General features: G+C 55.1%; 11 protein-coding genes across 11 annotated transcripts; 6 read left to right on the top strand and 5 right to left on the bottom strand.

Moving 5' to 3' along the window:
* Positions 1–89: 89 nt before the first annotated feature.
* Positions 90–2,655, bottom strand: C8Q71DRAFT_318204 (uncharacterized protein). Its single transcript, XM_047917774.1, has 4 exons — positions 2,620–2,655; positions 2,357–2,566; positions 998–2,299; positions 90–947 (listed from the first exon to the last, which is right to left on the bottom strand). Exons 2-4 carry the CDS (start codon positions 2,433–2,435, stop codon positions 151–153), a joined length of 2,178 nt encoding a protein of 725 aa, XP_047774262.1. The 5' UTR covers positions 2,436–2,566; positions 2,620–2,655; the 3' UTR covers positions 90–150.
* A 420-nt stretch (positions 2,656–3,075) lies between these two features.
* C8Q71DRAFT_799219 (cell cycle control protein) lies at positions 3,076–4,508 on the top strand (the record flags this gene model as incomplete). The annotated part of the gene is made up of 5 exons (XM_047925874.1): positions 3,076–3,166; positions 3,225–3,358; positions 3,421–4,189; positions 4,248–4,410; positions 4,469–4,508. The coding sequence occupies 5 exons, from the start codon at positions 3,076–3,078 to the stop codon at positions 4,506–4,508; spliced, it is 1,197 nt and encodes a 398-aa protein (XP_047774261.1).
* Positions 4,509–4,892: 384 nt separating this feature from the next.
* Positions 4,893–8,045, bottom strand: C8Q71DRAFT_799218 (HOOK-domain-containing protein; the record flags this gene model as incomplete). The annotated part of the gene is made up of 13 exons (XM_047925873.1): positions 4,893–4,916; positions 4,972–5,130; positions 5,190–5,264; positions 5,315–5,380; positions 5,433–5,568; positions 5,624–5,861; positions 5,912–6,048; positions 6,103–6,782; positions 6,833–6,932; positions 6,982–7,122; positions 7,179–7,430; positions 7,484–7,861; positions 7,915–8,045. The coding sequence occupies 13 exons, from the start codon at positions 8,043–8,045 to the stop codon at positions 4,893–4,895; spliced, it is 2,517 nt and encodes an 838-aa protein (XP_047774260.1).
* A 157-nt stretch (positions 8,046–8,202) lies between these two features.
* C8Q71DRAFT_784082 (RNA 3'-terminal phosphate cyclase) lies at positions 8,203–9,750 on the top strand. Its single transcript, XM_047925014.1, has 4 exons — positions 8,203–8,493; positions 8,556–9,316; positions 9,366–9,442; positions 9,505–9,750. The coding sequence occupies exons 1-4, from the start codon at positions 8,331–8,333 to the stop codon at positions 9,632–9,634; spliced, it is 1,131 nt and encodes a 376-aa protein (XP_047774259.1). The 5' UTR covers positions 8,203–8,330; the 3' UTR covers positions 9,635–9,750.
* A 3,308-nt stretch (positions 9,751–13,058) lies between these two features.
* On the top strand, positions 13,059–15,169 carry C8Q71DRAFT_784061 (velvet factor). The gene is made up of 7 exons (XM_047925013.1): positions 13,059–13,517; positions 13,580–13,701; positions 13,756–13,872; positions 13,933–14,476; positions 14,537–14,713; positions 14,762–15,021; positions 15,084–15,169. Exons 1-6 carry the CDS (start codon positions 13,500–13,502, stop codon positions 14,861–14,863), a joined length of 1,080 nt encoding a protein of 359 aa, XP_047774258.1. The 5' UTR covers positions 13,059–13,499; the 3' UTR covers positions 14,864–15,021; positions 15,084–15,169.
* Positions 15,170–15,315: 146 nt separating this feature from the next.
* On the top strand, positions 15,316–17,023 carry C8Q71DRAFT_317872 (uncharacterized protein). Its single transcript, XM_047917771.1, has 3 exons — positions 15,316–16,273; positions 16,342–16,750; positions 16,813–17,023. Exons 1-3 carry the CDS (start codon positions 15,415–15,417, stop codon positions 16,823–16,825), a joined length of 1,281 nt encoding a protein of 426 aa, XP_047774257.1. The 5' UTR covers positions 15,316–15,414; the 3' UTR covers positions 16,826–17,023.
* C8Q71DRAFT_317914 (uncharacterized protein) lies at positions 17,024–18,435 on the top strand. The gene is made up of 5 exons (XM_047917773.1): positions 17,024–17,292; positions 17,372–17,434; positions 17,493–17,633; positions 17,697–18,070; positions 18,128–18,435. Coding segments are annotated over exons 1-5 (651 nt in total). The 5' UTR covers positions 17,024–17,220; the 3' UTR covers positions 18,129–18,435.
* C8Q71DRAFT_317886 (uncharacterized protein) lies at positions 18,348–20,276 on the bottom strand. Its single transcript, XM_047917772.1, has 6 exons — positions 19,983–20,276; positions 19,853–19,924; positions 19,471–19,796; positions 18,808–19,404; positions 18,716–18,754; positions 18,348–18,662 (listed from the first exon to the last, which is right to left on the bottom strand). Exons 1-6 carry the CDS (start codon positions 20,194–20,196, stop codon positions 18,558–18,560), a joined length of 1,353 nt encoding a protein of 450 aa, XP_047774255.1. The 5' UTR covers positions 20,197–20,276; the 3' UTR covers positions 18,348–18,557.
* Positions 20,277–20,398: 122 nt separating this feature from the next.
* C8Q71DRAFT_317808 (mini-chromosome maintenance replisome factor-domain-containing protein) lies at positions 20,399–22,850 on the top strand. The gene is made up of 10 exons (XM_047917770.1): positions 20,399–20,608; positions 20,664–20,937; positions 20,993–21,096; positions 21,147–21,223; positions 21,283–21,558; positions 21,612–21,913; positions 21,973–22,112; positions 22,165–22,335; positions 22,389–22,474; positions 22,534–22,850. Exons 1-10 carry the CDS (start codon positions 20,453–20,455, stop codon positions 22,640–22,642), a joined length of 1,695 nt encoding a protein of 564 aa, XP_047774254.1. The 5' UTR covers positions 20,399–20,452; the 3' UTR covers positions 22,643–22,850.
* On the bottom strand, positions 22,790–24,368 carry C8Q71DRAFT_317713 (uncharacterized protein). Its single transcript, XM_047917769.1, has 11 exons — positions 24,201–24,368; positions 24,034–24,148; positions 23,876–23,976; positions 23,728–23,813; positions 23,657–23,670; positions 23,469–23,606; positions 23,390–23,405; positions 23,284–23,335; positions 23,189–23,220; positions 22,897–23,126; positions 22,790–22,839 (listed from the first exon to the last, which is right to left on the bottom strand). Exons 2-11 carry the CDS (start codon positions 24,068–24,070, stop codon positions 22,823–22,825), a joined length of 723 nt encoding a protein of 240 aa, XP_047774253.1. The 5' UTR covers positions 24,071–24,148; positions 24,201–24,368; the 3' UTR covers positions 22,790–22,822.
* Positions 23,956–24,980, bottom strand: C8Q71DRAFT_784054 (uncharacterized protein). The gene is made up of 5 exons (XM_047925012.1): positions 24,535–24,980; positions 24,437–24,471; positions 24,205–24,377; positions 24,034–24,148; positions 23,956–23,976 (listed from the first exon to the last, which is right to left on the bottom strand). The coding sequence occupies exons 1-4, from the start codon at positions 24,573–24,575 to the stop codon at positions 24,107–24,109; spliced, it is 291 nt and encodes a 96-aa protein (XP_047774252.1). The 5' UTR covers positions 24,576–24,980; the 3' UTR covers positions 23,956–23,976; positions 24,034–24,106.
* Positions 24,981–25,066: the final 86 nt, after the last annotated feature.

Genomic DNA, 25,066 nt, shown 5'->3' with positions numbered 1-25,066 from the left:
GTTACTACTACAGAAGACAGTACATATAAGTACTTGGAGCATAGGCGAAGACTAACCGTAGAGGGGGGACAATGTCTACATAGGGTTACGCCCTCAGTGACAATAAAGGGAGCAAACAAACGAAACAAGGGGGGGAACAGAAAATCGAGTCTATATATCCTCCGACGCTCCGAGTGTGCTCATGAACTCACTGTATGTAGCCATCTCGTCCCTCTTCCTCTCAGCCTTACAAATCTTGGCCTCAACATCCTCTGCGGAACCGAGGTATCTTGCAATGCTCTTGAGATCCTTGATCTTGTCCATCTTGCGCTCCACGATCCTGAACATCCATCGGAGCTGCATCAGGAAACCCTCCGGTGCCAGCAATGGCTTGAACTCTTCGTGCGCGGCGGAAAAGACGGCCTCGTTCTCCACATCATTCGTCAGAAACTTGTACTTCTGGTCTCCAATAGCGACGAGCGACTCGAGTTGCCATTGCTTGATCGGTCGGAATATGTTGTTTGTCGGGTCGTATCCGGCGGCGGCGTAGGCATAGAGATAGAAGAACGACTCGAGGTCGTGGCGATACTTGCGCAGTGGAGGATAACCTTCGCGTAGAAGGTCCAGCGCCATGAACGGGCCAGTACCCGTGCGGTATCTCGGTTTTCGCATATGGTCGCCCTCCGATGGGACAGTCGTCGACTCCGGGACTTGCTCCGCATCGGTTTGGCTCTGCGGTTCGTTCGACGGTTTGGCCATCTTCTCGCCCGTGCTCGTTCCTGGTGGCAACGAAGCGCCCACCGCTTCTGTGGGTCCAATAGACAGAAGGTCGCCGTTGCTATGATCTTCTGCGAGATCCCAGTCGCACAGTACACCGATGACTTGCCCGTCCTTGATGAACCACATGATGTTGTTGATGCTGATATCGCCGTGAAGTATCTTCGACGTCTCGTACACCCAGTGATGAGCTACAAAATTGATCAGCTCGAACTCTGGCTTCAAAGTGGGATCGACGCACCACGAACGACATCCACAAACACGACGTGGAAACACTCCGCAGACCCGATGGCCTCCAAGCGTTGGTAACGCTTCAGGATAAGAGTGCGGCAGACGCGCAGGTCTTGCTCCTCGGGGATGATCCCCATCGCAACACGAGGCAGCCCCATCTCCTCGATGCTCTTCGTGACGGCGCACTTCAGGTCAACGATATGGTCTAAGTACCTCCCTTTCTTCTTGTCCGCCAGACTTTGGCGAACGGCGCGGATTACTTGGTCTTCGGCCTTCCAACCCTTGTGTGGCCACGCCACTTTCGCGACGAGCGTCTCGGAGCCGCATTTCCTCTCCGCCTCACTGCCGGATGGCGCGGTCATCGAGGCGACGATTGTGCCCCGACCAAGAAGACCAGACGGGATACATAACAACTCATCCTTGTCGACGTCAAACTCGAGCTTCGTAGCTGCACCATCCTCGCCCAGCACATCCAGCCGGAACTTCGTGTATGCGGGACCTTCGCTTCCGAAAGAATCTTCCAGTTGGATGGTCCCGTTCAGGCCTTCGTCGAACCCGAGGCTCCCTACACGAACAACCCCTATGCCGGGAACCATCGATGCGCGGCTTTCGCCCACGTCCTTCGGGTGGGGGAAGGGCTGCGTAAAGACAAGACCCATGCGATCGCCGTAGACGAGTCGGACTTCGTCTTCCTCGACCAGCCAACCCAGGACAAAGGTCCACACGCTGGAAGAGAGGGCGTCGTTTACGTAGACGATCGCTTGCATCTCCGCGTCAGTCATGACATGTGGCAATAGTGTATCGCTTGTCTCCGAGTCGATAGCTTGCTGTTGTGAGGGAATGGGAGTGGGACGCAGGCGCCGCTTGAGCGGAGGTACGTCGTCCGTGCCGTCCGCGTTGACTCGCTTCCGTTTGCCGTTTGCCATAAGCGGCCAACTTTCAGCCATGAGATTTGGATGGGGAGTCGGGGTGGTTGCCTTCGGCGAGAAGGAACCTCGGTTGGGAGAGGGGCAAACTCGGGCATGCAAGGGCCCTGATCTGTCTATATGTGCCAGAAAGGAAGCTGCTAGTCGAACCAGAGGCGCAACTTTGTTTGTAATAGCCCCCTTCTGTGCCACGTCAGTGTCTGCGCCCTGATACGAGGCAGACCGTAATAGGATATCCTCGAAGTCTCCTGCGATTTTCAGCTCCTCGAGAGAGACGGCGCGTATAAATTCCCCGACAGGCACGTCCCAGCGGGTGTTGTCTTGATATTCGCTCCGGATATACGCCTTCTGTCTTGCTGTTAAGGCAACACTGGTGTAAGCAGAAGCTAAGAAAGCCAGCAGAATGAGTCGCTCGGCTATGTGGTCGTTTTGATGACACTTACGGTCACTGGTAGTTCGACTGGAGGACGAATCCGAGGTGGCGCATGAAGTGCGAGGTGATGTTGATTGTAGCCACTTCATCTTGCAAGGTGGATCGGTTTGAATATGTATGACAGGTACGCAGCGATGTCCTACTTATGAAGATGAGCGCAGTACCTGCCCACGATCCTGGACCGCGGATGGAGTAGGCAGGCTAAGTCTGTACGATGTGGCTTCCATTTTCAAAGTCAGCGAGACAGCTAAATTTGAACAAAGGTTGATTTACCGCGAAAGGCAATGTAGTTGCCGTGTTTGTGACTACGCAATCATCAGTATTACATCAGTATATCAACTCTCCGGTCGTCTCGAGGTATGCCGCGGTGCATACCAAAAAGCAGATGCGCTCACTTTTTCATCGCGCATTGAGACATCCCCGCGCCTTGGCCCGCATTCGGTGCATTATGCCATTCGTAATGTCGTTTGCACCTGCTAAACCTGTGAATGAACTCGAGAGTCACGGTCCTCTTTGAGTATCCAAGTCACAAAGACTGAACACAGAGATTGTCTCCTGCATGGCGGTCGCGCGTCGGATGCGCGGGGCCGACCGACGCGAGCGGGAATGAGTGGCGGGGCACGTGGCAGAGCAGTGTGCAGACGCCTGTGCCGCTGCGTCCCACGACGGCCGTGCCACCGCTGCCGCTCATCACCCCAGTCTCCTGCCTCCACCCGCTGTACATTAGCCATGGGCCTCTTCCGCCGCAATAAACCCAACGACGACGGCTCGCCCAGCGACGCCCCCAAGAAGGAGAAGGGCAGCTGGCGCCGGCCTGCCAGTGAGTGGTCTGGTCGCAAACCTGGGAACGGCCAGAGAGACTGACGGGGGCTCTGCAGACACTGCGTTCAAGCAGCAGCGGCTCAAGGCCTGGCAGCCCATCCTCACACCGAAGACCGTTCTGCCTACGCTCTTTCTTATCGGTATCATATTTGCGCCTATAGGAGGGTTGCTGGTATGGGGTAGTGGTTTGGTACGCACGCACTACGATCGCCTATGACCACCGTCTGACTGCGACCCCTGCGCCGGCAACAGGTCAGTGAAATGACCTTTGACTACACGCCGTGCGACGCATTACCGGCATCAACATCGGCAGACGACCTCACCTGGCATAACCTCACCACTTTCTCCTACCGCCTCAAGTCGTCCGCATCGAATGCCCCTTACAACGCCCCCCAGTTCGCCTTCCTCAATCGCACGGACGACTCTACAGCCAACGACTCCGAGAAACTGCAGTGCTACGTCCAGTTCGACGTCCCCGTCGACCTCCAGGCGCCCGTCTTCCTCTACTACAAGCTCACGAACTTCTACCAGAACCACCGGCGATACGTGAACAGCTATGACTCCACCCAGCTCAAGGGGCAGTACGTGAAGCCAGGCACGCTCAACAACGGCGACTGCAGCCCGCTCGCGCAAGTGTGCCAGGGGGGCGACTGCAAGGCGGTCTACCCGTGCGGCCTGATCGCGAACTCGCTATACAACGACAGCTACTCCGGCCTAAACCTCACGACGGACGAGTCGACGACGTACGCCTTCTCCGAGTCGAACATCGCGTGGCCGGGCGAGGCGAAGCGGTACGCGGATACGCCGGGCTACAGCCTTGACCAGATCGTCCCACCGCCGAACTGGGCGAAGCGCTTCCCGAACAACTACACGGAGGACAACCCGCCGCCGAACCTCAAGACGGACGAGCACTTCCAGAACTGGATGCGCACCGCGGGCCTGCCGACGTTCACGAAGCTCTACGGCCGGAACGACAACACGGACCTCAAGAAGGGCCGCTACCAGATCATCGTCAACATGAGTACGTCATCTGTCCGAGCTACCCGGCGTGCATTGTGGCTAATGTGATGTCCGCGTAGATTACCCCGTCAAGGGGTTCGGAGGGACGAAGTCGATTGTGATCTCGACCGTATCTTGGATCGGAGGCAAGAACCCGTTCCTCGGATGGGCGTACGTCGCGTCCGCAGGGCTGCTCGTCTTGCTCGCGATCCTGGGTACGATCCGGCATTTGGCCCGACCAAGGTGTGTCAGCTCCCGCATCCTAGCGTTACCCGCTTCTCACACGCCGTCGCGACCTCAGGAAACTAGGCGACATGTCGCTGCTGTCATGGAACCGGTGAGAAACGGCATCGCTACAGCTACAGTCGCGGGGCAGCTAGACAGGGGAGACGGGACAGGACATTTACTACGTGTACTATCATTTCGGGCATTGCGCTTGTTATTAATCCATCTCTATGCTGTATTTCTTTCCTTTTGCTCACCACACCTCGCGTGCCAGTCATGGTTTGCTTTGTGATGCACAATGATCCCGTGGAACGAGTAGTAGTCCTGGATAAGCTAACGATACGGAAGAGAACAACCAAGCGCTACTTAGGTGGCGAGCGTACAGATATGGTACCGATGTGTGTGGTATGTGAAGGTGCATGTAGGTTTCCATCCGGGAGGGGCAGAGAAGGTGGTAGTGTATCCAGGGATCCGATGAAGGACGTGCTCTCTAAGGTCGGTTATCGACGTAATGTTTGACCAAGCTGCGGGGAGTACCATGAACATCTGCGCGCCTTACACGGGAGACATATTACTCACATTTTTCCGTTGCTGACCCAGCCAACTCGTCGGCCCGCGTGCTTGCTGTTGCTTGCTCCCGAGCGCGTCCCGGGCCAGCCGTATGCCATAATCGTGGATGATACTGAGCATAAGCGTCTGCTCCCGTGCGTACCGCTTTGTCTGCTCGGCGATGAGGCGCTGCGGGGAGGTAAGTAAGTGGGGTGCACGGTATGAAGCAGTGTGGCAATGTCGTCTACCTTAAGGCGCGCCATCTCCTCTTCGAGAATCTTGATCTGCGAGCGGTAGCTACCCTCGGCTTCGTCGAATGCGCCCTACACAACACCTCAGACAAGACGATGTTGGGGTAAACAAATGCACGTACCGAAGGTACGGTGATGCCTTTCTTGGCGTGTTCTTCTTTGAAGAGCTTGTCTTGCTCCTTGATGAACTGCGCAGGCACTGTCAGGGCGAGTTGGACAATCATATAACGGACACCTTACGTTGCGGGCTTTGAGGAGCTTGTCTTGGGTAGTCCTGAGTTGCTCCTTGGACTGGATGTTCTCCTCGTGCAGGGCCAGGAGACGCGCCTTGATGTCCTCGGGCACATCTTTGCCGGACAACGAAGCGCGGAGATCCCTGCAAATGCTGCCTCAATACACCCGCTAGAGGGCTCATCCGCATGAATACGCACCCAATAGCACGCTCGCGCTGGAGCATCCGGTCCCGCTGATCGATGCCCTCGCTCTGGAGACTGACCTTCTCGAGGAGCAAGCCGTTGACCTGCTCGAGCTGCATCCGGTTCTTGTCCGAGAGCTCCTTGATCTGGTCCTTGAGCCGTTGTATCTCGCTCTCCATCTCCGCCTTGTCTTCGTTGACGGACTCACGGAGAGTGGCGAGGATATCGAGCTGGTCCTTGTTGACCAAAGTGACTGTACGCGCTGTTAGGGACTGGGTGGAAGAGGGGAAGAACTGGACCTACGATCCGACTTGGCGATGGTCAGTTCTTTGTTTATGGCCTCGAACTTGACCTCGATTTCGGTGTGCTCTTTGCGCAGCGCGTCTAGTTGCTCTACGGTCTCGTTCAAGCGCTGGCGAAGAGCGATCGCGGCTTCGGCTCTGCAGACAACGTTCAGCACATCTTCTGACGAAAGTGCAAGCTTGAAGCCTCACCCGTCGCCCATGGACTTGCCGCTTCTGATCTCCTCCAGCTTCTGCTGCAGAACGAGCTGTTCTCTATGCGCGCCCAAGTAGTCAGCCTCATATCGAGCCTTCATGCGGTTCGCGTCGTCTAGCAGGTTTTCAAGCACGAGAACGCGGCTTGCATCCGCCTCGTTCTTCCTGACCGCCTCCAGCTCTCTCTGCAGTTTCCGCACCTGCAGCTTGAGGTCCGTCATCGTCGTGCCCGAGATCGCCGAGTCCAGCTCGTCACCCAGGCCCTGGACATCGTCGTCTTCGCCTTCCTGCCCTCCTGCCGCCCCGCGGGCTATGAGCTCGTCTTCAGTCATATCCGCCATGTTGCCGCCCTCCTCGCCCTCTGCACGGGCGCTCTTCGCGGCTGGTGGGCGCGCCTGCGAGGAGAGCTCTAGCTCGCGCACGCGCTCCTGGTAGAGTTCGAGCGTCTCCGAGTCCTTCGCGCGCTCCTCCTCGGTGACCTTGAGCTTTGTTTTCGTCTGGTCGAGATCAAACTTGACCGCGTCAAGCTCTTTAGTGCGCGCGGACATCTTCGTCTCGAGCTCGGCGATCTGAGTCTTGTAGGAGTCCATAAGCGGCTTGAAGGCAGCAACCTTGCGGTACTCCTCCTCAAGGGAGGCATTCTTGTCGACGAGGTCGGCGTTCTGCTTCTCGAGTGCCTGCGATAGTGTGAGGTAGGGTCGGATGTGTAACACAGAGGAAGACTTGCCTTGACGTGCTGCCGGAGATCTGCGCCCTCTTGGAGCTTCTTCTTGTACTTCTCCATTACGTTTTCCGTCTTCTGCAGCTTGTCCGCAGCATGTCGGTACCTGACGGGCGCATGAGATCATGCCATCGACGGAGGCGGAACAGACTTACTCGTCAACTTGGTCCTTCAGGCGAGCTGCCTCGTCTGCCTTGCCCTGCAGTTCGTCGCATCTGCGCGTAAGGTCCGTGACGAGGTGCGTCTGCTTATCCAGCTCCGCTTCTGCCATGGCCAAGTTATCCTCACTCTTCTGGCTGCCATGCTCCTCGCACGTCAGTCAACGGCACGGAGGGAAGGACGTGCGACTCACAGCTCAGTCCGAAGGCGGTCGATCTCTGCCCGCATGATGGCGTCTCCACGGCTGTCGCCCCGCTTGTTATCCGCCTCGCGTTGTGCTTGCCGCAGCTGAGCGACCGCTTCGTCCTTCTCTGAGACAGCATCGTCATAAGTCGTCTGCAGCGTCCGATGCTCTTCCAGGAGAGTCTGGTACACTTTCTCCAAAGTCTCCTTCTCTGAGAGTATCTTGCTCCGCTCGGACTGCAAGACATAGTAGCGGTCGTCCCTGGGTTTAGTACGTTAGTAACCAGGGAACGTCCGGATCGCATGCACACGCACTCGGTCATGCTGACATCGCCTGTGCTCGTCTCCCCTGAGGCCTTCACTTTCGCCATGGTTTGCTCGATCACACGCATGAGCGAGTGCTGCTCCGACTCCGTCAGGCTCTGTATCTTCTCGATGATGGGCATGTTATTCTCGCATTGCACGGCGATGGCGATGGTGAGCCGGCACATGCTGAGGGTCGCCGGGACGTTATAGTCCTGCGCAACACCCTGCAGGTCAGGCACTGCGAGCGCGGTGGTGGGTTGGTGTAGGACATCGGAGAAGTACTGGGTCATGAGCCGGTAGAGGCGTTTCAACGAGCTGAACCGAAGGACCCAGTTGTCCGACGGCTGCGCAGACGGCCGCGATGGTTGGCGGAAGTAGTCCCCATCTCTATACGCGTCTCAGTACAAATAATGGTCTGTAATTGAACAGGGAGCACGTACACGACGGACAGGACTTCGAAGAGGGCAGCGCCGTCCGAGAGGTCAGCGACGGTTGTCACCGGGCGCGTGAGGTCGAAAGAGGCGAAGAACGAGAAGAATGCGCTCAGCTCCTTGCGCTGAGCATCCCCCATGGCTGGTGTCGGGATGTGCGGATACCTGATCTCGCGGCGGTCGTCGTCGTCGTCCGCCTCGACGTCGAGGCGAGTAGTAGCACTAGCGAATAGGCGCTGGGACGCGTCGCACGCGTGCGCGCGCTTCGCCACGACGTACAGGCGCTACTGTAGTACTCGATCTCTACTACACCTCGCCCTCAACCAACCCTCAACGTTGTCCGTCCCTTTCAATATCAAGTCTCAGGCATATCTCGCACACTCTGACAGCACTCCCTCATACTATTTCCAGCCTTTTCTGCGCGCATGACCTCTACCGAGATTATACTGGACGGCAGCGTCCTCGAAGGAGGTGGCCAACTGCTCCGCAACGCCGTGGCCTTATCCACACTGCTCTCTCAGCGCATTTCTATCCAAAATATACGCGCAAATAGGAGACAACCGGGCCTGAGGCCACAGCACGCAGCAGGTGATAGAGTGTTCCCAAGGACTTAGCCACCTACTGTTAGGTCTCATCAACCTGCGGCATAGGACTGCGCCTAGTCGCTGAACTCTGCGGGGGAAGTCTGTCAGGAAGTGAACCGGGTACGACAGAAATTGACTACCGGCCCGGGCTTGGTGTTCTGCTGTCGAGGACGTACAGCGCCGATCCGGGGACAGCAGGAGCAACGACTCTTCTCCTGCAAGTTTCGCTGCCATGTCTCCTCTTCTCGCCTGCACCGTCTGCCTCGGATGGACCTCCAACGACAGAACTGATCCTGTGCGGCGGAACGAACGCGATTCAAGCACCTCAGATTGACTACACGGCCCATGTCTTTCTGCCCTTCATACAGCGTCACTTCGGGCTCGCACCGAGCTTGCAAGTCAAAATGCGCGGCTACTATCCCAAGGGAGGCGGGCGAGTGCGCGTCGTAGTACCAGCTGTGCCCGGGCCCTTGCCATCCGTGAACCTGACGCACCGGGGCTCGGTCGAAGCCGTACGTGGTCGAGCATACGTCGCCGGCCTCCCCGCACACCTAGCAGCCTCCATGCGTAATAGCGCGGCCGCGGCACTCCAAAACGGAGGTATAGACCCTGACATTATCCACATCGAGGCAATTAGGGAAGAATCGCATGACGCTGTGGGAAGCGGGTCCGGCATCGTGCTCTGGGCTGAAACCGATGGCGGGTGCGTTCTGGGCGGAAGCGCGATTGGTGTGAAGGGGAAGAAACCCGCGAAGGTCGGTGAAGAGGCCGCGAACGAGCTGCTTCGAAACCTAGCGCATGGAGGATGCGTGGATGAGTATATGCAGGTGCGTTTCATGATTGTGTGCGTCTTCCCAGCTTCTGAAGGCCACGTAGGACCAGATGATCATCTTTCTGGCCCTGGCCAAGGGTCGGTCGTCCGTGAAGACGGGCCCTCTAACTCTGCACACAAAGTGAGCTGTGTTCATCTTCAAGTTGGTCGGTAGCTTAACTTACCCGATCCCTCCTCTATTAGAACCGCGATCTGGGTCGTGGAACAGCTGACGAAAGTAAGGTTCGTAGTGCACGAGGAGTCTGAGAGTTCGTTTGTCATTCAGTGCGATGGTATTGGATACACGAGATTAATGCCAACAATGACATCATGAAGCTAGCTCAGAGCGAGATGTTCGACGACAAGTAGTAGCACCTTCGACGCAGGGAACTATCGATAGGCATTCGATTCCAGTCATACAATGGCAATGAAGATACAGGTCGATGATCACGACGCGGAGGCTATCTTGCCCTTCAGCTTCAGATGCGACGCCCCAATCACGCTCAGGCCTGTGTGCCTGCTGGGACGCAGCCTTCATCTGTTCATTTCGCTCGGCGTTCGCGACTTTGTTTCGTTTGTCCTTCTCCGCCTCGCGCGGCTACTCCTACATAGTCACGATTCTTAACAAGACATTCACGCGGCGCTGGTGAGTTTGTGTTGAATCTATCACTCATTCAGCGTTCTAATCCCCTGCTTTCGCGACTTGGAAAGACCCGCTCGGGCGTCAGCTCTTCGCACCCTTGACTACCGAGCGAACACCCTTGAGATTGTCCTAGAAGTTATCGAAGACACGCCTTGCGGAGACCAGACGCATCCGGGTCTATGGTTTGGCTGCTTGTCGGCCCCAAGTCGGTCCTCTAGTCTGGGAGTTGGTCCGTCCAGTACCAAAGATCTCGACCTTCGTGGTAGGTCGTCAGCCAGGCTCGAACGGATTTGCTTGCCTGACTGACGTGTACCACGCGAGCAAGGCCGAAGTTGCGCAGCTTGCCGTGCAGCGTATCTGGGTTAGCGACCAAGTTGGACAAGCTGATGTCGGTGTGTTCAACTCTGTATTCGTCGCTGCCGATCCACAGTAGATAGTGCCTATCAGGACGATGATTACATCGCGCGAAGAGATCACGCGAAGACACTCACAGTAAAGGCATTCGATGATGCACTGGACTGCTGCGCCGGGGGAAGTCTTTCGGGCACTGATCCCTGTACGACAAAGTTTCACCCACACCATTGGCCCAGGCCTACTGTCAAGGCATACATCGCCGACCCCGGGGCCGCGGAAGCAACGACTCTTCTCCTGCAAGTTTCGCTCCCATGTCTCTTTCTCGCCGTCGCCGACGTCTTCCTCATGGACCAACCTCCGCCGACATGATTGATCCTGTGCGGTGGAACGAACGCGATCCGAGCACCACAGATCGACTACATCGCCCATGTGTCCATGTCCTTCATCCAGCGCTGCTTTTTTGGGCTCGCCCCGACTTGCAAGTGGAGATGCGCGGCTTCTATCACGAGGGAGGCGGGCGAGTGTGCGCCTTGGTGCCAGCTACACCTGGGCCCTTACCACTCGTAAGTCTGACGCACCTGGGCTCTGTCAAAGCCATGCCGTCGGCCTCCTTGTACACGTAGCAGCCTCCACGCGCAACGCTGCGATCTAGGCCTCCAAACTGGAGTAGTATAGACCCTGACATTATTCACATCGAGGCAAGCAGGGAACGTGAAGTACTTTGTGTGAAGTGTGTCTGGCATCGTGCTCTGGGCTGAGACCGATGACAGGTGCATGCTGCCAGTGGCCCGCGGACGCGCGACTGATGTGAAGGAGAAGACACTCGCGAGGGCCGGTGAAGAAGCCGCGAGCGAGCTGCTGCGACATCTGGCGCGTGGGGGATGTGTGGATGAGCCTGAGTATATGCAGGTGCGTTTCATTGATTGTGTGCGTCTTCTCAGCTTCTGACGCACCCGCAGGACCAGACGATCATCTTCTTTGCCTCTGCGCGGGGCCGGTCCGTCGTAAGGCCGGGCCCTCCAGCTCTACACATGAAGTGAGCTGTGCTCATCTTGCTCTCCGGTAACCTTCCTCGCCTAATTTCTCACCTAGAACTGCGACCTAGGTCGCCGGAACGCTGAAGGCAAGGTTTGTAGTACACGAGGAGTCTGAGGATTCATTTATCATTCGATGCGATGGTATTGGCTACACGAGGTTAGGAAACGCTCTAACGACGGCATCATAACGCTTGGTCGTTCTCGCTGGTGGGTGACACGGTGCAGAGACGCTGCGCGATCAAAACGGTGCAATGTTGTCTTCAGGATCTTGGTTGCCTCTTTAGTAGGCCTCCGATCCTTGTTCTCTGACAGTCATCCAGACCTTCGCCACCGGTGTCAGAGGCGATTTCTCCGAGATACCCATGATTGCAGGTTTCAGCACCCTCCCGCGAATATTGTGCAGCCGCTGCACTCAACCACCGGTGTAAGATTCGAACCTACAGGCATGATAAATGTGGGTTGCTAACATTTTGATCTAGACGGTATGAAATCTTCGACGGTGAGTATCGAGAGCAGTCCCTCTCTGTGGGTTGTATTGATACTTGAACGCATGCCTCGAAGCAAGAGCATATTCTCGTTATGATGTGAGTGCGTATGCAAGGCCCGGAGAAGTTTTGATGCCGATCTTCTAGTCCACCTAAGCCCGGTGGATCTAGGTCTTGTGCTACACGTTCCTGATGCAGACTTCACCGATTATCAACCAGCGAAACTCTGAAGGAAGTAGGACGCACATTGGCCGCAATGGGCACGACAAATGGCACCATACCTGCGGCGCAGTCCGCCACTGACGTTGAAGGTGAGTAGGTATCAGAAGTGGTGATGAGCTGACTGTGACTCTTGGGCGTTGTCCTGGGAAGCAGTAGCAGCGGGAGCTGACCGGCACTGCCGACTGTGCCAGTGTGGCAAGTACTGGCAGGTAGACTGTAACGCCAAATTGGGAGGGCGCATTGCAACATCAAATCAATCTGGCCTATGGCCTATCATCCCGAATTGGAGAGCAATGGAAAACGTACAAGGGTAGTATCCTAGCATTACCCGTATCACCAAGATACCGTCTGACGCCATTGACATCGAAGGGCAACGAGGGAGTATAGAACACCGATGGGGTGCGCCGCAGTCTAGATTCAGATGCAAAGCAAACAATGTGAATATCTCCTGGCTCTGGAACTTCGTATACCGGATAGGATGTACTCTGTGTCTTCTCCCGTGTGCCAAAGGCGGGTGTCGTGCGGCTGTACAGTGTCTACGTCGATGAATTGCAGTCATCGCCGTGTCAATTTCGGAAATGCTCAGTCGTTCTTTTGCAGTCACGAGACAACATCTCATTCAACGTAGTAGTACTGTTGCCCTACCGTGCAGCCACCTTCCCGGGTAACGGCTAGCGTGCAGGAGTAAATATGTTATATAACGCGCGCTGGGCTGACGTCGCTGAGTTCTACCGCCGATATCCGATACATTTTCGTCCCATAGACTACATAGAGTCCAGCGGGCTGCGATCGGACGTCGACGTCGTTGTTTGAGGCATCTGATCCCCGTTCCCGTGGGCGAACAGCCGAGTGCTTATCTGGCTGGCTCTCGAGTCGAGCAAGGGTTGTCGGTCTGTGTGTGCATGTGCAGAAGGGCCGAATTCAGTCACAATAAGTATGCGAAGACTCGGATGTATCATTGTATGTTCGAATTTATGTCATGATCATATGTACCCCACGTGATTACCAGAAGTACCCTCCGTATCCCCAACTACCGACAGGACTACACACTTTGTGCACCAAAACGGTCCTCGCGCTGCAGGGCATGTCGGTTTAGGTTTGCGCCGGTAGCGAGGTACGTGGATTCTTTGCGGACCCTGAAGGAACGTGGGACAAACCACTATTTCACCGTATCTGGCGACGGCGACTTGCAAGCGCAGTGCAATGTTCGGACGCAGGTGATCAGACAAACGGCACAAGGCAGCCGCGGACCAGGACCTACTTTGACTGGCTACAACACTGCTCCGCTTCTTCATCCAATAAGCTTGGTTTACATAAGGAACCCGTCCCACACAGACTGTACATAAGAACTCGACAGCGCTTGCGATTTGTCTCCCGGACTTTGGCCCCCAATCATAGGGCACACACCTGGTGTCTGTCAGTGCGCACGGGCCAGCCTTGGTGTGTCAACATACCAGAATGCCTCCAAGCCATCTCGTAAGTGATGTTACTTTCGCGATCGGGGTGGCGTACTAACCTGTGTTTCCTGAACATCGCAGGACGTCGTGCCTCAGAGCCCGCTGCCTATCGGCAGACTTGTCCATTTCGTCTCAGGCCCGTTTGCTAATCGAACGGTCCGAGCCGAGCTGGATGAGCTACAGAAAGCAGACCTGGGTCGCAAGTGAGTGCACTGTGTCGCATTCGCGGATCGCCCTCATGATATTGGCGGATCAAGGTGCGGTAATAGGGATAGAAGACCATTGGATCCTCCACCCGTCGTGCGTCTCAAGCTGTTCGAGATCATCGACGAAGGCACTCCTCAGGAGACAGAACGAGAGATCTCCGAAGTCAAGTGAGTGCTTCTGTCTAGTCGCTGTGTTCTTCTGCTCACATATGGACATTCTCCCTGGAGCGGTGAAGCGATCGCCTATGGGTTCATATGTTTTGTGGACCTGTTCCCGTGGCCCCCTTACCAAGACAGTGCTGCCTCGGGATCACTCCCAAAGCAGTTGCTGCCCCCACGACCCCTGGCGCATCCCTCAGGTTCTGGTGGAGAAGCACTGCCGTCTCTAGCTTCGATCATGACCCAGTTGGCGCCGAATCCTATGGCGAGATCCGTCCCAGGCGGGACAGCGCACTCTTCTAGTAGTGTGGCCAGTCCTTATCGCTCTGCTATGCAACTCGTTCACACGCCCGCTCCTGGGCCCGTCCCGGACTCGTTTCGTGGAAACGACCCAGCATTGGACATCACCAACATGCGTTCGCATGTGCCGGGGCCGAGGATGGAGTTACGTACGCCTAAACTCGTAGAAAATGGACAGCAGGTCGCTGCTGTCGTCGATGGCGTTGCGATCCCAGAGTGTGCGAATTGCACACAAGCTTTCGTCGGGGCGACCTTTGTTTCCGCGTCGTGTCTCACTCACGACGGAAAACCGTCTCTACTCTTCGTCTTTTCGGTTGGTGATTTTGACCTCAAGTTGTATTGCTGTACCTGAAGTCTGTCCGCGCTTGTGTAGGACCTTGCTTGCAACATGGACGGGAATTTCCTGCTCCGATATCGAGCGTTGAACCTTTTCGGCTATGCACTCGAGACTGAAGCACTCCCTGTCCTCGCCGAGTGTTGGGGCGGTCCTGTCATCGTCTATCCCACGAAAGACTTTCCAGGATTAGCGGAGTCGACAGAGCTGACGAAGGTACGCCTCTTCTACTAGGCCTCGACCGTGCACTGATGTCCGCGTCAGTATCTGTCGCGCTTTGGCGTACCTGTGAACATCCGACAAGGTGAGCGCAAGAAAAGGGGCAGGCCAGAGAAGGACAAGGGCGGTGCGTCTGTTCCAACATAAAAACTTGCTCTTCATTGTTGGCTATCTAGCGGGGCACACTCCAGCCCGATTCCGGGACGGTGGCCATGCTGACTGACCGACGCACTGCCAGGTATGCGCGCCGTCCGGCCCTCTCCTGGTTGAGAGTCTCTCCGTGTTTCACGACAGGCTATGATCAGGTACGATGCATACGCACTCTCTGACATGTACTGCTACTACTCAGCTGCCTCCGGTACCGTAGCGTCGTCCTCCGTATCGGCCCAGCTTTAGAACTTACAGAATTGGATAACATCTTTTTCGAAATGCTATATCACATTTCCAGACAGATATGCATCCTGGTACACTGGCAGTTGTAGCCGAACCTGAGCCGAACCGTAAGTATGAACGTTTTGAACGATGATGTCAGGATAATCGGCCACGTGACCACGACGATAAGTACATCGTCGCCGGTACGTGATAGTATGTACTTCCAAGTTCCAACGTACTTCTGAGTCCTTATTCTCTCCAGTACTACGTGTTGTACTCTCTACTGAACTATACTCGGACTACGCGTACCTTCGAGCATTGCAGTGATGGACCTGACGACACACGTCACACTACCGGTCGAAGTACTGGAGCGCGTTATCGACTACGTGGCTTCAGACGATCACCCAGGATTCCCCACCCTCTGCAACTGTGCGCTGCTTTGCCGTGCACTATACAACCGGAGCCGATATCTCCTGCTCAGCACTGTCCGGCTTCGCAGCGTCCAGCACACCTTCTCACTTGCAAGGTTACTGCGTGGGCACGGGCGCCTCCAGGACGCGATACGAGCTGTTGCGATTGAAGGATGCGTCGAACTCTCTACGGCGGATATGTCACTTGCGGTGCCGTCGCTCAGACACCTCAGTACCTTTACAGTTGCATTGGCAGGGATACTTCCCTGCGTCGATGTGCTGGAGCTCCGCGATGCGGATTGGGCGAAGGGCACTGTCCATCCAAACGCTTTCATGCACCTGTCCTCCTTCCCGTCCATATCCGTCCTCTCGCTCAGCCGCGTCCAGTTCTCCGATGCCTCCACCTTCGGGAAGCTCATCTCTGCCTTGCCTTGCCTCGACCATTTACAATGCTCCCACGTGGTTTTCCTACTCGTTTACCGCGTGCAGGAGCCCGTGATCGCGACTCTGAAGTCCCCTCTTCGTATGAGAAGCATACAGATGGATGCAGAGTCTGCGGCCGAGATGTCCAGCATCTTCAGGAACCCGAAGTTCGCTGGACAGCTTGAAAGGATCCACCTGGGTACCTCGCTATCACCGCTTCCTCTGAAATCGCAGGACTTGCGACACACGGGCTACCAACAGCTTCTCAACGCCGCTGGGCCGACGCTTTTGGATCTAGATCTTATCGTCGGTGACTGGGACTGTGACCCGTACACGGCGGTAGAGAAGATTGGTGTGCAAGGTCTCTTATGTGTTGACAGTGCGGTATCACTGATCATGTTGCTTGTCACCCCCGCGCAGCACAACACTTCAGTCTCGCGCAAGTCAAGCGCTTAGGATCCCTTAATGTGACGATCAATGTTGGTGCCCGCGACTACGACATCCCGCCCTGGGCGGACGTGCCGGAATACATGTGGATCGCCACTTGGCTCGGCTCTCTACCCTCTTTCTCAGATTCCCCAGGAAAGATCCATATCACCTTCAGCTGCAGCTTGCATGTCCGTCCGGAAATATGCGAACGGCTGATCAGGAATCTGCGCTTGGGTGGCGATCCCAAGGCAATCGACAACGTCCTCGCTCGTGACCCGTTCCTGCATCTGCAGGAATTCACCATCGAAGTGCGTGACCATTGCAACTCTTCGGTCCCGGAGGACCTTGAGTTGTCCATCCGGAAACAAATGGCCCAAACGGACCGTCGAGGGATACTACGGTGCGTAATGGAAAGTGCTGCCCGCATGCAGCGGAGTCTCAATGACCTCTATGATGTCGCAGAGTCGTGGTCTAGACGGGTTGTCAGGATTGGCTAGTGAATATGGCTGCTTGCGTGCACCGCCTGAACACTGCACAATTGCTGCACGCAACTCACACGATATCGCAAATCCTGCACTGTTTCCGCACCCCTTCCACCGCTCAGCAGCCCTTGTTCTGTCACAGCGTATCGAGGTCCCAGGGTCCATGCCTGCGGCGTTCGCCGCGATTCCAGCATGATAGCAAACTCTCGTCTTGTCTGCGGTCGCAGTCGCAATATCATCCCTCGCACGAAATTCGAGTCTTGACTGCACCTGCCGCGAGGGTATATAGACGTCACAGTATGACCCGTCTCAATTCAATCCCCACCTTTGCACAACGACTCGATCTCCAAGTAGACGCGATCACTCAACATTCCTAGGTGGCGCAACTATGTACTTCATCAAGAAGTTTCTATTTCGAAGTACTTCGACAGGGACCGCAGCGAACCAAACGGACACGGAGGTGATATGCTCACGTCGCATACGATTGGTCAGAGGCTGACATCCATCTGTCCATCTGTGGCCTTGGTTGTTACACCTAGATACCCTCGAACTCTCACAGCTCGACAGCATGCGCTACCGCAAGCGATGGAACGTTCTCCACGGTATGCACCTCGCTGACTACGGCGTTAGTATTCCTGACTCTCCACATCTCGTCTCGAGGCCCCGTCTACCAGCTCAATCAGCACGGTTGCCTCCGTCGACATCCGACGCATCGAAGACATCTTCGCGGCGCACGAAGCGGCGCTAGCGACCGGCCAAGACATCCACGTCCGAGTCACATTCGACGAGAATGGCGAGATGGTGAGGGGAATCTATCTGTTCACAACCCGGTGGTGCTGACGCCTCGACGATGTCTGTCCGAAGGTCGTGGCCAACATGGAGCCGCTCCACGATTTCAACCCATGTCAAGAACTCTCACCGCCCCTCAAGCAAGAAGGCTTTCTGCCAACCGACTGGGAGGAACGACCGACTACGGACAAGCCTAGAAAGAAAGAGAAGGGAAAGCACGATTACGACAGACGTCTGAGGAATGCAGTCAAGTTTGTTCGTCGTGCCGCTCTTGTGGGCGTCGAGCGTCCGGAAAGCGCAGCGTCGGCTGAGACAGTGCTTTCCGTCGGAGGGAGGACTCTCGCATGGGCTGTGAGTGCCTTCAGTCTGTCGTGGCGTTCGACCACGATGATAACACGAATATCTAGGTGCCCGCTGGACAGGATGCGCGGCAGTACAGCGCGAAGCTGGTACGTGGATGATCTGGCGTAGCGATCCCGTTCTGAATCGTGATGGATACCCTGTAGATGCATGCATTGAAGCTATTGCACAAACACCGCACCTTGCAGCGAGACATCAAGCCCAACAGAATCGCTGTCAGCCGCGAGGGAAGGATAAGTTCCGCTGACTTCACTGTGTAGGATATGTTATATGATACCAGACCATGTTTCTGCTCCCTGGTTTCTGTAGATTGTGTCGTCATGTTTGTTCTCGCTTTCGTTGGCAGGATAGGCTACGAGTGGCGGCTGTCCTTTGTGGGTGTCGTGTTACAGCATTAAACGAGATCCAGACTGTGAGTCACACTCTGAGGTCAGTTCAGAGCCTCTCTGTCGTGTGATCACGAGAACATACAACCAGCAAGAATTATGCTACATCATACGACACGTACAACAGATAGAATCACAGAGACAAGATGGGTGGTAGTGTGGCCGGAAAGAGCTCGGCAGACGCGCCGAACTATCGCCCTTTCTTCTTTTTGCCCATCTGCTCAGCACAATCCCGACAATACCACTTCGCTTTTGGTGGGGGCGGCTCTTTGAGGCCAACACAACCGAGATGGAACTGTAGCACAGGTATTGAGCGTCATGCGACTCTGCCAGCAAAGAACCACTTACCCATTCACGTTTGCAGCTATCATTGTCGCATGCAACCATCTTTTAGGCTCGCGTTAGTCAAATTATGCGACCCAGTAAGACAGCGAACTCACAACTCCGAATGAAACTTGATTGCAGTAACAATAGCATGGCTCGTTGGGGTCGATTGGCATGTCACCCAGCGCCCCCAACTCCGACGCGTCGCCTGCCACACCTGGTTTATTGCCTACTTGCGCGGTGATAAATGATAGGGGTGGTACCGTCAGCTTCAAGCTCGCGGTGCCCTCAGGTGTAGATGTCTCGGCCTGGTCGGTGTCAGCCGGGGTGACGGCCTTCTTCTTTCGAGACCACTTCGCGGTACGCCGCCTACGCGGTCGCACAAGGATCGAGCGCGATCCGTTGCGCTCTGGCGACTCAGTGGACTCAATACCAAGCGTAGGCTCATCCTCCTCCTCGTCATCTTCTTCGGCTTGTATGTTTACAGATGTGGCTTCCGATACTGCCCGAGGTACCGGAGGCACTTCAGGAGCCACGATCGGCTCAGGCGGAGGCGGAGGGGGCTGCTGTGCGATGCGAGTGCGGGTAGTTGTGGGCGGAATGACCTCGGGGAGGATGATGGAGGCAGGGTGCGTCCCTGGCCTGAGGCCAAGCGAGAGAGAAGTTTCCTGCTCTTTGATGGCGCGGTCCAGGTCACGGATGTACCTATCCACCTGGACGAAGATATGCTCAAGTTAGTCTCGACCCAGAAGCGATTCGGGATCAGGAATGTCACGGACCAGATCATATGCAAACCTCGCAACGTTTACTTTCTCGTTGGAGGCACGGACAATCTCCTCTGATAGGTTGGCAACCTTTGTAAGTAGGTGTCTGGACGAGGGGCCGGATGAGCTGTCTTGTGGGCGTGTAGTCGGTGCTGTGTCTGGTTGCTGTGCGTTCTCAGGGAGGGCTTCCTGCGCACTCGTCTGATCCTCCTGCATGGGTTCTGGCTCGTCACTTGCATGAGCCGCGGCGGTGTCCTGGTCCTGAGCTGCACTCTGGCTCGCCAGTTTCTTCCTGACGGCGATGTATTCGCGGAGAGTGGGCACGAGCTTCTTCTCATTATCTATCATATTGTATATTTGAGCTTCGCATATAGCATGACGAATGGCATATACGCACCTTGCACCTGCTGGTCTAGCTCCAACATCAGCGCGAACGAACGATGCAGGGAGAGCGGCAGCTGCTCGAGCACTGTGAGCAGCGGACTTGAGTGTCGTCGCGAACAGCAGACTCATCTGAACTTACGTACCTTCATACTGCTCCTCTCTGAACGCGTCCCATACCTCCCGCTCCTTCTTCGCCCTCTCGTCCGGCGCGTCTCCTTTCTCCGCTACCGACCCTGCATCGTCGTCCTGTGCCTCCGCCTCTGACTGGTCTTCGGCTTCTACTTGCTCTTCATGCTGCTGTTCTTCATCATCTTGGAATGCCTCCGAGCGTCGTCGTTTACGAGTGAGGACAGACATCTCTTATAGACTGTAGTAGTAGCAGCACTAGCAGTTCGATGGCTTCACGCGACTCGGATGCGAAGAGCGCAGTATACTGTAGACATCAGTCAATGATTCGACTCCGAAACGCTCTCTGATCAACTCAGCTATTGAACAATAACATCGCTTTGTGAATTAGTAAGCAGACGCGTCGCGTCTGTGGCGCACAAATTAACGCGTAACCTTCTGCTCGCGTCTTGTTCTCTGCGCTCGCGTCTACACTCATCTCGCTGCGATGGTCTCCGCCTACCGCATCGACAGTCTCAAGAATCCAACTCTTGCTCTGCAAGACTTCTTCAATGAATGCGCACTTGAGCAACGCGAGAACTTTGCTCGTCGGGTCTCTAAGCATTACTCGCAAGTCTTCAACGCGCCCGAAGCCTTCAACGAAGTGCGACCATCGCCACTTCCTCGAAATCAATGCCGCTCTGACGTGTATTGCTCAGATACCAACTCTGGATACTCAAAATCCTCCCGACACATTCCCAGATCGTGCGCTCGTCCGTTTCCGAGCGATGGTTCAGGACACATCTACCTCGTCGGAGATGTACCTGTCGAAGTCGAAAAACGGCGCATGCGGTGGATGGGGTATTGATTTTGCTGAAGAGGAGGATACTCGTGTCGACTTCGGTGATTTACGAGAGTGCACGGTCCTGTGGGCTGTTAGCGTCCCCGCAGAGTCGGCATGGTGCGCGAAGGAACTGGATGGACCGGTGGAGCGTATGTTTGCACTTTCCGCCAGATGATGTACTGTCTCTGAACATTGATGCTCAAGATCAAGAACGAGTCGTCCCATCTGATACCCGTCTACCCTACAAGCCGCAGCACGCACACAAATACCCGCATTCCTCGGTCTCCCACCTTGGAGTCCAAGTGAAGGTCAGAAGCCTCAGGATACATTGCTATTTGCAGCTCACACCTTGTCGTAGATATATGACACAGAAAGCTCTGAGAAGCTCAAGTCAACCGACATCGTCACATTCGTCGGCATTTTGTCTACTGACTCGTCAGTTCATCGGTTCTATGTCCGCCAACCTCGACTTACGGTCAAACCACGTTACCCAGACTAAGCTCCAGCCTTGATGAAGCGGTAGATGTCCCAACTCTCCATGTGCTTTTCATGCAGCAGCACCCCTACAATCTGCTATCGCGCCCTTACCCATCTTTCGGACAAGACCCTCCATTCCCCAGTACAACCGTAGACAAAGGAAAGGAACGCGCAACCTCCGATCTGGGCCCTTCCGATGTCAGGTCGCAGCTGATCGCTTGGATAGCTGAAGAGGCTCTGGGCGGGGACCATGACGCAGCTGAATGGGTATTACTGGCATGTATAGCTCGAGTGTGAGTGTTACTCTGTCTCGATCCGACTAACTCAATACTGATGTTATGCTCAGACAATCCCGCAACCCGCCACTCCTGCCTCCTTCAGTGACACTCACACACTTTCCTTCACCTCCGCTTATTCCATCCACGACCGCCGAGTGTCCTGTGCCCATCCTGACACTCTCAGTGATTCTTGCGGAGCTTCTGCCGCTCACCCATACATTGCCGCTCTCACTGCCTCTGCTCAACAAAGATACATTCGTGCCTGAGAGTAAAGATGAAGATCTGCATTCGGGAGCACTGCAGCTGCCGCAGGGTACGGTCCTTCTTGTGACGGAAGGCGGCGTCCAAGAGGGAAAGCTTGTCGACAGAGGTTCGTTGTGTGGCGTAAGCAGGCTCATCGCGTTGGTACTGACGATCATGGGACAATAGGCGTGTTGAATATACGAGCGCTGCAGGAAGTGATGACTGCGCAGACGTTGTCATACACGTTCCCGTTCTCGTCGTTCTCCTTCCCAACGGACATAAGCTGCATCGTTCTCAGTGAGGGAAGTAAGAGCGCATTCTTCAAGGCAAGTTTGCATCCACTTGTCTGTTATCCTCTCGTGCTTACGTCGCCGGCAGACCGACATCAGCGTCCCATTACAAGCGACTAGGACTCCTGAAGCTGTGGCTCAGCTGTACAAGCCTGCAGAGAGTCTCAAAATGCCAGACTCTGAACGACTCGCGGCGTTCCGCGACCTTGTCGTAGGCGCGCGCTCAGGGAAGGTGCAGGTTAGCGAAGAGACATCAACAGTGAGTAGACATTGGAATCCGGTTGCATCGCGTTCTGAACTTTTCGATACTAGCACATTCAACGAGACTTCGTACGCGAACGGCAACAAAATCAATCGGTCACGTCTGACGACCTCATTCGTCGCATGACGGTCGCTAAGTGAGTCACGGTTCTCGGTGCGGATCGAGGCTATCTAACGACGTTGGTCTCACATGTAGGTTGTATGCGCTGTCGATGCATGAGCCTACGTTGTCTATTGACGTGTGGGAACGCGCGAAGACATTCGACGAACGTCGCCTTGCGGCATGTGCCGCAGAAGCACCATGAAACTGAAGCCGCAGCATATCATGCCCGACGCGGAGTAGTCGCTGTTTATCTCATAGTTTATGCTATGTTTAGCAACACGTATCGAAGCTACGCTCTGTCGACGTGCGGGCACTAGGGACCTGTCTTCCGCAATGACTCCCCTTGAGTCGCGTACTTCTTCCTCGGGCTCGCTGCATCTGATCACACATGTAGTCCACCTATGGGCCGAACGTCAGGTTGTGGGAGATCGCCATTTTGTATACGAGTAGACTCACATTGAGCAACAGATGCAGCCCCATCATCCTCCACCGCGAGTGGACAAATCTCATCTTCGCCGGATCGGTGTAACCCCATGTCCGTCATGGCATCGGAGTCGAGCATATCACGCTCGACAGTTGACAGTGAGAATAAGACGGTGGTCTGGGCGTAAACGTCCATGGAAGTGCCGTCCGTCTGTGATTTGTGTAGGTCCAGCAGCAGCCGGGAGAGAAGCACTGATGTTAGTCTGTGAGGTCGCGGGAATGTCAGTGATCGTTGATACGCAGAAATAATACTAAAGGAATTCACAGCGCAATGAATGTTGACAGGCATGGTACGAGCTATAGCACAGGCTGCGATAAGTTGAAGTTCTTTGTATGCATGCATGCACAAAGGAGACCTGCCTGGAAAATATGGCCTGTGCCTATGCCGACGATGTTGACGATACACAGGAGCCTACCCCGACAACTTCAATAAAGGACTTCACGCCTGAATCTCAAGAGAACCCACAGGAAATAGATCCCGGCTAGGACAAGGGCAAAGTTACATCAGTTGACTTCCTTCAGCTTACCGGGGAAGAAGGGCTTACTATCCGTAACGAGGGTGGAAGTAAGGGACGTTGCACTCGCACTATCTGTCTTACTCCTTGCACGGAAAAGTTTCCACCAAGTCAAGGCAAGAACGAGTCCGTCTGCGAGTAGCGAAGACGCCCGAGCTCCGATGATCCCTGAGCAACAGTGTCAGTAGAAGGAGGACTATGCGAAGCTCCGGACGCACAGCTTGAAACAACGCTGTCAATGCCTATATTCATTCAAGACCAGAGATGTGCTTACTTCATGTAGACCAACCTGTCATTATTACCCTTCGTGAAGCTGGCACAGAACATCAGAGGCCCGTGGGCGTATAGCCCTGGTGTCAACGCGACAAATGAGTACTGCAGAAAGTAATAGCTCGGTCATACGGCTGATCCTGCGAATAATGGTTTCAAAGACGCACGATGATGTAGATTGCGGGATTGATGACTCCAAGGAAGAGTACGATTGACAGTATCCAGCAGCGCATGCCATATATAGCGTATACCCGCAAGGCCGTGAATACTTCATAACCAATCTGAGAACGTGCTGTGTGTACGATCAATAAACACCGTGACTGACCTGCTGCACTTGTCAGCAACACAACAGTGAGGACCATCTGTGTTCGAACGAGAATCTGACAGCTGCTCCGTGTTCAGATAAGCACAAAGTCTTCAGAGCCTTCGTGGTCTGACCTCTGAAGCGGAGCGAGAGTTATGGACGATGTCGGGAATAGGCGGCGTACGTACTTACGTATTCTGATTGCCAGCTTGGGAAGGCATTTGCACCGAGGACGACGAATATGGTGTTGAAGACTGCAGGATATCTGAAGCCACAGAATAAGAGGACGGACAATGTCCGTTTGCTTGCCCAGATGTATTGTATTTCGTCGCCCAGAGTGAGACAGTAGTCGTAGCAACAAAGGGCTCGAGGGTAAGATTTCTTAGCTTGGTGCACAGGTCATTCAATGCTTGCAAGGACTTACCTGTGACAGAGTAGTACAGCGCAGATCCTAGATTTCTAACATATCCATCACCCGTCAGCGTACTACTTGGCGGTATGCCGAGTCGATGCACAACTTACACAGTCTGAATGTACGACTCAGAGTCGTCGATCGCTCCCATCACAGCGATGAGCCAGCAGGGGAATGTCCAACGTTCCGTGGCAGCTGTGTCGCTCTCTTATCAGACAACGAAGAATCATCCATCACGTCTGTCAAAGAGAACTGCACTGCCCGGCTCAATACCACTGCGCATCATGCTTCTACGGTCCTCTTGCACATGATCGCACCGCGAATAGTGAGAGCGACACCAATTCAAATGCTGTCACCCTTTGACTGGCGTGGTAACAAGTTCCCCACGTACCCTGTTCCAGCCAAGTCCATATCGTTGGGCCCCGGGTCGAGAAGCTTCCAGCGTAGTATCAATCGTTATAATCCCTGGTTTGTGTATGCTGGTTTGCGAACACCCGCTGGTAACAATACGCCGATATGGTTGGTACGACAGGATTGCCCTCACCGCAAGTATTTGCTGCGTACACTTGCTAAGCATGTTCAAAATGTATATACCATTGATCTGACCTACTGGTCGGATATAGCCAACTGCACGTTGTGAGG

The sequence above is a fragment of the Rhodofomes roseus genome (assembly GCF_022264815.1).
Source record: "Rhodofomes roseus strain CIRM-BRFM 1785 chromosome Unknown C8Q71scaffold_28, whole genome shotgun sequence".
Lineage (NCBI taxonomy): Eukaryota > Fungi > Basidiomycota > Agaricomycetes > Polyporales > Fomitopsidaceae > Rhodofomes > Rhodofomes roseus.
The sequence above is the reverse complement of the archived record's forward strand: the minus strand, read 5'-3'. Positions and strand labels throughout refer to the sequence as shown.

Coding starts and splice junctions, on each gene's coding strand:
- C8Q71DRAFT_784082 (XM_047925014.1), top strand. CDS start 8,331: ATGACCTCTACCGAGATTATACTGGACGGCAGCGTCCTCGAAGGAGGT. Junction 8,494..8,555: donor GAGGCCACAGCACGCAGCAG/GTGATAGAGTGT, acceptor CCTGCGGCATAG/GACTGCGCCTAGTCGCTGAA. Junction 9,317..9,365: donor GCGTGGATGAGTATATGCAG/GTGCGTTTCATG, acceptor AAGGCCACGTAG/GACCAGATGATCATCTTTCT.
- C8Q71DRAFT_784061 (XM_047925013.1), top strand. Junction 13,873..13,932: donor CGAGAGATCTCCGAAGTCAA/GTGAGTGCTTCT, acceptor TTCTCCCTGGAG/CGGTGAAGCGATCGCCTATG. Junction 14,714..14,761: donor AGTCGACAGAGCTGACGAAG/GTACGCCTCTTC, acceptor TGTCCGCGTCAG/TATCTGTCGCGCTTTGGCGT.
- C8Q71DRAFT_784054 (XM_047925012.1), bottom strand. CDS start 24,575: ATGGGAGCGATCGACGACTCTGAGTCGTACATTCAGACTGT. Junction 24,472..24,534: donor GAGTCGTACATTCAGACTGT/GTAAGTTGTGCA, acceptor TGGATATGTTAG/AAATCTAGGATCTGCGCTGT. Junction 24,149..24,204: donor CAAGCTGGCAATCAGAATAC/GTAAGTACGTAC, acceptor GCTCCGCTTCAG/AGGTCAGACCACGAAGGCTC.
- C8Q71DRAFT_317914 (XM_047917773.1), top strand. CDS start 17,221: ATGTACTTCATCAAGAAGTTTCTATTTCGAAGTACTTCGACAGGGACC. Junction 17,435..17,492: donor GCGATGGAACGTTCTCCACG/GTATGCACCTCG, acceptor TCTCGTCTCGAG/GCCCCGTCTACCAGCTCAAT. Junction 17,634..17,696: donor TCGACGAGAATGGCGAGATG/GTGAGGGGAATC, acceptor GTCTGTCCGAAG/GTCGTGGCCAACATGGAGCC.
- C8Q71DRAFT_317886 (XM_047917772.1), bottom strand. CDS start 20,196: ATGTCTGTCCTCACTCGTAAACGACGACGCTCGGAGGCATTCCAAGAT. Junction 19,925..19,982: donor CAGAGAGGAGCAGTATGAAG/GTACGTAAGTTC, acceptor CGCTGCTCACAG/TGCTCGAGCAGCTGCCGCTC. Junction 19,797..19,852: donor GCTAGACCAGCAGGTGCAAG/GTGCGTATATGC, acceptor ACAATATGATAG/ATAATGAGAAGAAGCTCGTG.
- C8Q71DRAFT_317808 (XM_047917770.1), top strand. CDS start 20,453: ATGGTCTCCGCCTACCGCATCGACAGTCTCAAGAATCCAACTCTTGCT. Junction 21,097..21,146: donor ACCTTGGAGTCCAAGTGAAG/GTCAGAAGCCTC, acceptor ACCTTGTCGTAG/ATATATGACACAGAAAGCTC. Junction 21,559..21,611: donor CTGGCATGTATAGCTCGAGT/GTGAGTGTTACT, acceptor TGTTATGCTCAG/ACAATCCCGCAACCCGCCAC.
- C8Q71DRAFT_317713 (XM_047917769.1), bottom strand. CDS start 24,070: ATGGTCCTCACTGTTGTGTTGCTGACAAGTGCAGCAG. Junction 23,977..24,033: donor GTTGCTGACAAGTGCAGCAG/GTCAGTCACGGT, acceptor TTGGTTATGAAG/TATTCACGGCCTTGCGGGTA. Junction 23,221..23,283: donor GCACAGGCCATATTTTCCAG/GCAGGTCTCCTT, acceptor CCTGTGCTATAG/CTCGTACCATGCCTGTCAAC.
- C8Q71DRAFT_318204 (XM_047917774.1), bottom strand. CDS start 2,435: ATGAAGTGGCTACAATCAACATCACCTCGCACTTCATGCGCCACCTCG. Junction 2,300..2,356: donor CAGTCGAACTACCAGTGACC/GTAAGTGTCATC, acceptor TGGCTTTCTTAG/CTTCTGCTTACACCAGTGTT. Junction 948..997: donor GTTTGTGGATGTCGTTCGTG/GTGCGTCGATCC, acceptor TCAATTTTGTAG/CTCATCACTGGGTGTACGAG.
- C8Q71DRAFT_317872 (XM_047917771.1), top strand. CDS start 15,415: ATGGACCTGACGACACACGTCACACTACCGGTCGAAGTACTGGAGCGC. Junction 16,274..16,341: donor CACGGCGGTAGAGAAGATTG/GTGTGCAAGGTC, acceptor ACCCCCGCGCAG/CACAACACTTCAGTCTCGCG.